This window comes from Anneissia japonica, unplaced genomic scaffold (assembly GCF_011630105.1).
Source record: "Anneissia japonica isolate Jap-2015-1 unplaced genomic scaffold, ASM1163010v1 scaffold128_len593404_cov183, whole genome shotgun sequence".
NCBI classification, from domain to species: domain Eukaryota; kingdom Metazoa; phylum Echinodermata; class Crinoidea; order Comatulida; family Comatulidae; genus Anneissia; species Anneissia japonica.
Genome location: NW_022713787.1, coordinates 247,134 through 255,678, shown reverse-complemented (window position 1 = coordinate 255,678; position 8,545 = coordinate 247,134). Strand labels below are relative to the sequence as shown.

General features: G+C 29.5%; 1 protein-coding gene across 6 annotated transcripts in view; it reads right to left on the bottom strand.

Moving 5' to 3' along the window:
* LOC117108720 (cadherin EGF LAG seven-pass G-type receptor 2-like) overlaps nucleotides 1-8,545 on the bottom strand; it is a 115,462-nt gene that overhangs the window by 65,883 nt on the left and 41,034 nt on the right. For all 6 annotated transcript variants that reach the window (XM_033250832.1, XM_033250839.1, XM_033250834.1 and 3 more), the window contains one exon: nucleotides 2,336-2,561. In XM_033250832.1, coding sequence (XP_033106723.1) covers nucleotides 2,336-2,561 — 226 coding nt within the window. The remainder of the gene's footprint in view (nucleotides 1-2,335; nucleotides 2,562-8,545) is intronic.

The window sequence follows — 8,545 nt, the reverse complement described above, 5'->3', positions numbered from 1 at the left end:
TTAAAAAATCAATATGTTGAATATTATTTGCACAAATATTCAGATAATACAGTCTCTAGTTTACATTTTTACAGACAAGTTTAAATTATATTAACAATAAAGATTTTCTATCCAGACAATTTCTGAAGTTCATTATATAAAGAATTACTTTGGAATTTAACATTGAAAAAAATTTTCAGTAACAGATTAAAAAAATGTATAAGAAAAAAATATTTAAAGAAAGCTAAAACTACAGATAATTAAATTTAGAGAGAACACGACAAGCAGAAATAAATTGAATATGAAAATTTTTTCAATAAACATTCTCAGAACTTGCATGAATCTGATTTTTTAACACATAAACTCTTCCAAGTTTATTGATGTCATAAAATATAATATTTATATTAATTACTGTTCAGACAATGATTGAATAATGACGACTGAGAAATTGCATATGATAGGAATACAACTATTGAAGGGCAAAGGTTATAGACAACGTTTAGGACACAAGGGTTTTCTTTTATTGGTAGTCTCGGTAACTGGGCCTAATGTTTGACTTTCTTATCCAAATATCAAATATTGTTCCCCCAGCAAACTTCGGCTATTGGTCAATATGTGGTCACAAGGCATTTATGGAGCACTGTGTAAACATAAAGTTTACACAGAGGAAGCCTCTACAATGGTAAATAACTACGTAGACAGAGGCTATGATGGAAAAAAAACAAGGCCTAGAAAACATGGTGGTACTGTATGTTAACACTCTGTAGAAATTGTCCTAGGGGATTGTACCCCATCATTTCCCTGTGGGTTACATTCATCTCCTTCCAAACAGGTGGCCCCGTTCATTGACCCCCATTCATCGACCCTTATTAATTTGCTAATGTTTGTACAAACAAATCAATTACAAGAGTTAATATTATTTGTCTACTGTAGGACCCAAATATCAAATTCATTTATTTAGATATAGTCAATAAAATTAGGAAAAAATTAATTCAATATCATTAAGATGAAATGATAAAAGAACAACAAAAAATATATCCATTTTACCAACAAGTACAAAGTACTAATAAAATTTGAAGATATTTAAATACTTTTCAATAAATAAATAAATAGGAAATTTTAATTATTTAAATTTTTTACATAGGAAACAAAGTAGATGCAACATGTAAAATGGACTGTAGGTGTTATTATTATTATTATTATTTTTGTAATGAATTTATTCAACTAGAAAAGCTAACCTTTTTCTGACCTGGTTCAAGGAGAAAAAATGTTCAATAATTTCAAACATTGCCTTTCTAATTTTAGCAAACCTAACAGTCCATGAAGAGCACAAATTAAATTTCATTACTGCAAATGCCAAATTTATGATGTTTAATATAGTACATACGAAATGGAACTTGTCTAGGCTAGTGTATCTGTCAAATTACAAGTTAATGGGGAACCTTGGATACAACTTGAAAATACTGTAGCATTAAACTTAATGAGAAAACTCCACCTAAAAAGATGGTGAGTAGTATAGTAAATGTCCAAACTAGAATCATTAATGTATTCTATGAGACAATGAGACAGGAGTGGGAAAGGGGTCAGTAGAAAGATCGAGAGAGTGATGGATGATGAAGGTAAAATGGAGAGAGCGAGAGAAATTTAGGACATTATAAATTGATAAATATCTTTCAAAATTTGTGTAGCTTCCATAATGTTGGTTATTAGCAGAAAAAAAAATTATATAAAAATCAGACAGCTTTAAGTTGAGTATTTAATTCCAATTTATGTTTTCCAATCAAAAGTCTTTTAAAAACAATGAAAAATTTTCATTGAGGCCTATATCTTAATCAGGATCCTATGGAAAGCCGCAATTGCACCAGACTTAAAAAAAGGGGATGATTTTACCGAGACCGTTGGTAACATACTGATGGGTAAATCTACTGCTGTCTGCACTTTTTTCAGTAGGCTAGATTTACTGCTAGAAATGGTCAAACTAACCGAGCTATGAAAATTAACTATTGAGGGCGCAAATCTGTAATATCTCCACAGAGTAGCACTCAAATGACTCGTGAAGTTTAACCGAGGCATGTGTTCATATTGGACTTTCGGCTCGGTAAAACTAACCTGGGCAGCTTACTAGGCACAATCCAATCAGTTCAAAGTTTTCTGGGCTGTTCGCATTGGACTAAATATGGTAAAACTAACAGCGTCTCGCGATTTTTACCAAAAAATTCTAGTGCGATTGTGGCTCAAGATGTTCTTATCTGCTGAAAAAAAGTTCTTTATCTATAAACAAACCACAAAACTAAAATAAGAATCATGAAGTGTTCCATGTCGTGAATGTATGATTAACGAAAATAATCAGACAAACCTTAATGAAATTTTAAGCCTTATTCGTTGTGTCAGAGCATAGAACATAAGGAATGCTCGTTCTGGGAAGTTCCGAGTCCGCATGTCGCACCAAGGCTCATCGAATCCAACCTCGCATATGCACTCAAAACCACCCTCAAGAAAGTTGGCACAGCTGCCGCCGTTCTTACAAATGTAGTGCTCATCTTCACACCTATCCTCGTTGTAATTTATCTCGCAATTAACACCTGCAAGAAAAAACAGATGTAAAAAAATTATAAGTTAGCTAATTAACTTATAGAAAAGAAAAACTTCCCATAGTTTTAAAATTAATCTAAAGAGTAGGACAGAAAGATCTTGCACACAAATTCTTAAAAAGAAAAATAATTTCATGCAAGATTTAAACGCATAGAGACCTCACTTATCTGCACTATACAAATCCATCTACTGTTATTATTATTTTTAGTTCAAAACATTTAATCATAAGTGATAAATATGAAATTAAGGTAGCAACATATAAACATGAAGTAACTATAATATGAAATGACATTATTTTACAGGCTTATTATAAATAAATATTATATTGGTGGAAAAATCTTAAAAATAAATTTACTGTTACAGGTATTCTTTAATAATCATCATTTGTATCATTACAAATAAGTGCATTCTCTTTGGAACAGAATTTGGTATAAAGAAAAAAGAAGTCAGATACTAAATTATGAAATTGAATTTTTCAGTTCTTCAGTTCATGGCAGAGTATATCTTTAACTGACCAGCTGGCATTAGAAACACATTTGCGCATTCAAAATCACTCTCTTTGAGGCTTTGCATGTATCATACGATTACATATTAATGGCTCTTTCAATCATGGTGAGAAAATGTGTTATTAGGTAATGAGGATATAGGTAGACATCTTGAATGCGCTTTTGAAAATGAGAACTTTGAAGGAATAGTTTTAAACCAATTACAGCGCCGTCATCTCAGCTACCACGCAAACAATTCATCATGGTGTACAGGCTATCAGAATATCTAATTAAACACTTTTGAAATTAAAGGGAACAATATAGAATTTGATTTTTTTTAAAACAACATGAATTTTACAGTAAAGTATTTAGATAAAATGTTATACTTAATAGTTTTTGAAATAATAATTATGATAATAAAGGGAAAATGATTTTTTTGGTGGTGTCCATGATAATAATATCAATTTATCTACCAATGTGTCAAAAGTTACAAACTGATTCTGTACAGTAATATAAAACATACAGTATATTTGTTTCCCAGTACACTTTAAAAAGAAGGTAATATTCTATATGCAAATAAATAACAAAATTCTTGATGAATAGAACTATAAATAGATTACATACTAAATGGTTAATGCATTCAATTTGTAGTAATGTGTTCATATAAATTTAAAATGGTTTGTTAAAGATTTTATCCTATTTTCTTACTATGCCTAATGAATACCTGCATAATTATTTTGTATGTTTTCATGGATGTTGGCTTTTTTTTTTTTTTTTTTTTATTTTAATTATTGAAGTTGAACATTACTTTAATAGGCCTTGTATAATATTCTTAAATAATAAGATACAATGATTTCACTACAGGTTTTACTACTGATATGATTTAATGTGTCTTTTCTCATTTTATCTGAATTGTACATTTCAAGACTTTCGTTTTGCAATAAACTATATAATAAATTATATTGCATCTTGAATAAAATAAAAAAAATTATGGTTTTAGCCAACTGACGATAACTACAACATGTTAACTTACGATCCAGTAATTTAAAAAAAAAAATTACGGATGCTTGAAAAAGTATAAATCCATATTACCCTTTTCTCTGTATGTTAACCTGTTCAAATAATTTCATACCTATAGTACCAACATCTTTCGATTTGCACACTTTCCATAAGAAGCATTAATTAATTCCAGTCATTTTCTAAAAAGGTCATCGACATGATACATTGAATGGAGTCATCAATCAGGGTTTAATGAACTAATTTTTCTCAACATCCGCAGCATGGCATTTACAAAACAAAAGGATAAATTCACTTACACTTTAGAAAAAAAAAAATTAAAATTTGAGAAATCTGAATAATAGACATACTTAAGTTCCTGTGAACCGAACAATAGTATGTATTTGTGTTCCAATACTTTTGTTTTATTCAAAAGCTTTAGATGTTAAAGTGAATCTTATTGTTGAAATACATGACGTTACAAGAAAGTTGAATACCTGAACAAGCAATAACTTGAAAAACATCAAGTTTGAAAGCCAAAAAGGTTCTCTACTAAATAAAATCATCAAAGGATATGAAACACCGAATATGAATGCTTTCATCGAAATGAAATGAGACCCTGAAATAGAACAACCCGAGGACATGATAAGGTTTTTAAGAGAAAATACGACCAAAGAAAACCTATCCACTACTGAAACATGATCACTGTAGAAATAATACATGAAAAAAGGATCTCTGAATCAAAAAAACTATTATAACGGAGATGATTTGATAACCTGTATCGTTGAGTTGATCTAAATTCACTAGTATTATAGTGCACGTCAATCATTCTATAGAAATTGGAAGAATTCTTCAGGGAAAAGGAACCTTTGCAAGGATAAGAGAACAAGTTTTTCAATTATCTAATGTTGATTTACTAAAAATAATGTTGGCTTCAAGTTTCACAGCATTATCATAAGATATACAGGGTACTTTATGCTTGCAGTATTTTAAACCAAGTACATCAACCAATATTTTTTTATAACCAGTTTTATCACTTATTTTTGTTATTTTTTCCTTAAAATTTATATATATAATTATCAAGATTATTATGTTTTACACGATTGAGGTCAATTTAATTGAATTTCTTTATTTCTCATTTAAATACTTTATATACTATATACTACATCATAATTGTCTCACCAGCTTAAATCGTACAGAAATATGTATAAATACAGTTTAAATATTATCACTACAACAAACAGGCCTACTGAATTACTTAGCAGACTGAGATACTATTATTCAATATTTACTTTCAATCTAAACCAATATGCCCAGCTGTTACCCATTTTCTATTTAAAAACTTGCTGATTAATTTCTTGAAAAAAAATGATTATTAATTATCAATACCATCAGGCCTCATCATAACCATTATTATGTGGTTAACATTACATTTACAATTAACTTTCATAATCTCACATTTACATAATTTCTTTCATCATCAGCGCTTAACATAAGATAGCATTTATAATGTGCAATACAAAAGTATTTATATTCAATACCAACATGACATCAGGCTTATCAGTTTCATAAACATTATTATAGTATGTGTTAAGCATTAAATTAAATTTAAATTAACTTTCATAATCTTACATTTACATTTATCTTCCTTCAAGTAATATTAATTAACTACGTTATATACATTTTTATTCTATAAAAAAAAAACAAACAATGCCAGGTATCATTGCTAGCATAAGCCATTCTGCGCATGCATTACAACTGAATAAATAACAAGGCTTTAAAGAAAGCTTCTGAGCAGATTTTAATTGGGTTGTTACCAACTTAATTGTCTCAGCTAAGTACATGTACGCGGGCTTTTATCTTTCCCACAGGATCTTCTAGTACGATTTTATTATTTCACCTGTGGAAAAGTTCAGAAAATACGGCACTACTTGTCATCCACCAGTTTTGTTGCTTTACTTATTGAATAAATAATAAAAAAGCTAAGCTGAGTTAGGGACATTGTTGTGCAGCAGCAATGCAAGCCTTTTATCACCCCCAATGTTTATCATTCAAATACAAGTAGGCCTAGATCTACCTAACCGCCGAGACCAAAGCAGGCTAAAGGTTATGGTGGCCTGTATTCATCAAACGTAGATTACATGATAATCAACAGTATTATTTTTGATTGCTACAGTATGTATGTTAAGACTATAACCTGAATTATTGCATTACTTGTAAGTTGCATGAATATTATCACTGTGTGTAGTGTGTAAATATATTGGTTGAAATATGTTTTAAAGGCCTTTACCAACTACAGTATCAAATTTTATTTGACAACTTCGGTCCATTTTGCACTAAAGTCCAATCCATTATCTTTGCCTTCTCTAGACCAGGCACCGAGGGCTTAAAATTTGCCCCTAGGCCTACATTATACAATATAGAATTTAATTAATTATAGTACAAATCGAGAACAGACCCAGAACAAATTGCAACAGAAACAAATTTTGCGCCATCTGTTTCTATACTATACATATAACAAGATACTGAAATTCCTGAAAAAAACCTGTTAGGGAAACATCATTAATTCTGAGAATAAATAATGAATTTACACCTGACTAATATATTTGTAAAGCCTGTGAGTGAGTCCTTTCTTTGTTTAAAAGGTTTGAAGAGAATTACAAATTCTTCCCATTTTGTCCAGCAAATGTCAGTTTTGATATCAAATTCATGGAGCCTAGTTTACGAAACCATCCATGAGATACAGTAGTAAATGTTTATTATCGACTAATCTTTGCTTGTATTGTATTATGTTTACAGTGTAGGTATACAGTAACACATTTTATGTGCCTGTTTTTCTAGGCCCTAGGTATATGCTGCAACATGTGCAAATTACTTTGCCGAGGGTAAAACTAGGCCCAAGCCTACATACGAGTACCAATGATTTAGTTCAGTATGAAAACTGTACAAGATATTTTTCATAAAGGTTAAACATAAAAATTAAATATATTGTTAATAAATTTTCAAAATTCCTGATGATTTATCTACTTAATTAAATAGGCCTATTTAATCAAGTAATTAATAAAGCATTAAAATTGGTAATGCACCAGAACAGATAGGGTATGGTCTTTAAGGGTCCACTTAAACACCAACAACACAAATAATCTTTTAGTACAGTAGTAAACTGGAGGTCGACTTCACTTGTACACAAACAAAATATATGGTAGTAGATCAGAGGCTCACCACCATTTAATTTTGAAAGAAAACATTATTCTAAGATTATACTTCCTTTCAAACCAAAGTAAAAATATGGATTTTTTTAGTAAAAATCTACAGTTACTGTTACTAACATCTCTGTAATGTCTATTATTGATGTTCACACACTTGGGTTATCCAGATTCCAATAAACAATAAAACAAATAAAAACATAATGTAGTTGACAATAATGGCAAAAGCTATAAAGAGCATGCGATGCATTATGGGGTGCAAATCTCCATACTCTAGAGCTTGTAAAGCGATTCATCACCATAAAACGCGGTGAACCAAACACATCTGAGCAAAGTGACATTTATGAAGTTCACTTCGAGATGTTTTTACGATGTAGGTACTTGTTACGATGTTATTCAGGAACAAATTAAATTCTCAAATGAATTAGGTACGATCAAATTAATAACAGTCTGCTTTGTAATTTTGCATAAAATTCGTCAGATGAGGAAATATATTTCATGATCATGGAGTATTAAATTTGAAATTTAAGAACACAATCCACCTTTTAGAATTTCTACTAAAAAAAATCTGAATGTCATTAATAATGCATTTCAGAAGTAGTCCTTACTTCATGTTTTTTTTTTCACAAACAAATAATAACCCTTAAACATGAAGACATGTATTAAAAATATGGATTAAACAAATTAGTCAGTCAGAACATGAGCAAAAAGTGTATAAATTACGAATCTGATAAACCGTGAAAATTGTGATTAATCCAAGTAAGCACTGATTATACTCAAAAGATTCTTCAGAGAAATGAAAGTGATGATGTAAAAGATACAAAAATAAGTTCTATACTAATATTTATAGATTTTGGTTTAAAAAACACATAGGCCTATATAATGGCAGCATAAGATTAAATATTCATTGGCTTTTATAATAAATTAACAATACTCTACATTGGACATGAGAACAAATAAATTTCATTTTTTGAAATGACATTTTATCCATAATACTATACCATCAATAACAAAATCATAAGAATTATTCTTTATTTTGCCAATAAAACAATTTCAATACAAATCAAAATCCAAGATAGCAAAGAATGACCAGAGTTAAAATAAACTTTGGCTCTCAAGCTAGTCAATCAATCTTAGAAAATGAATGAAAAGAACAATTACAAATATAACTTTAACTACAAATGATTTGCAACCGATAAAATTTGATTAAAAAATGAGGAAGACCAATAAAATATAGTATATACAAGATTGCAAAATATATTGATTATAAATATTATATCATAATAT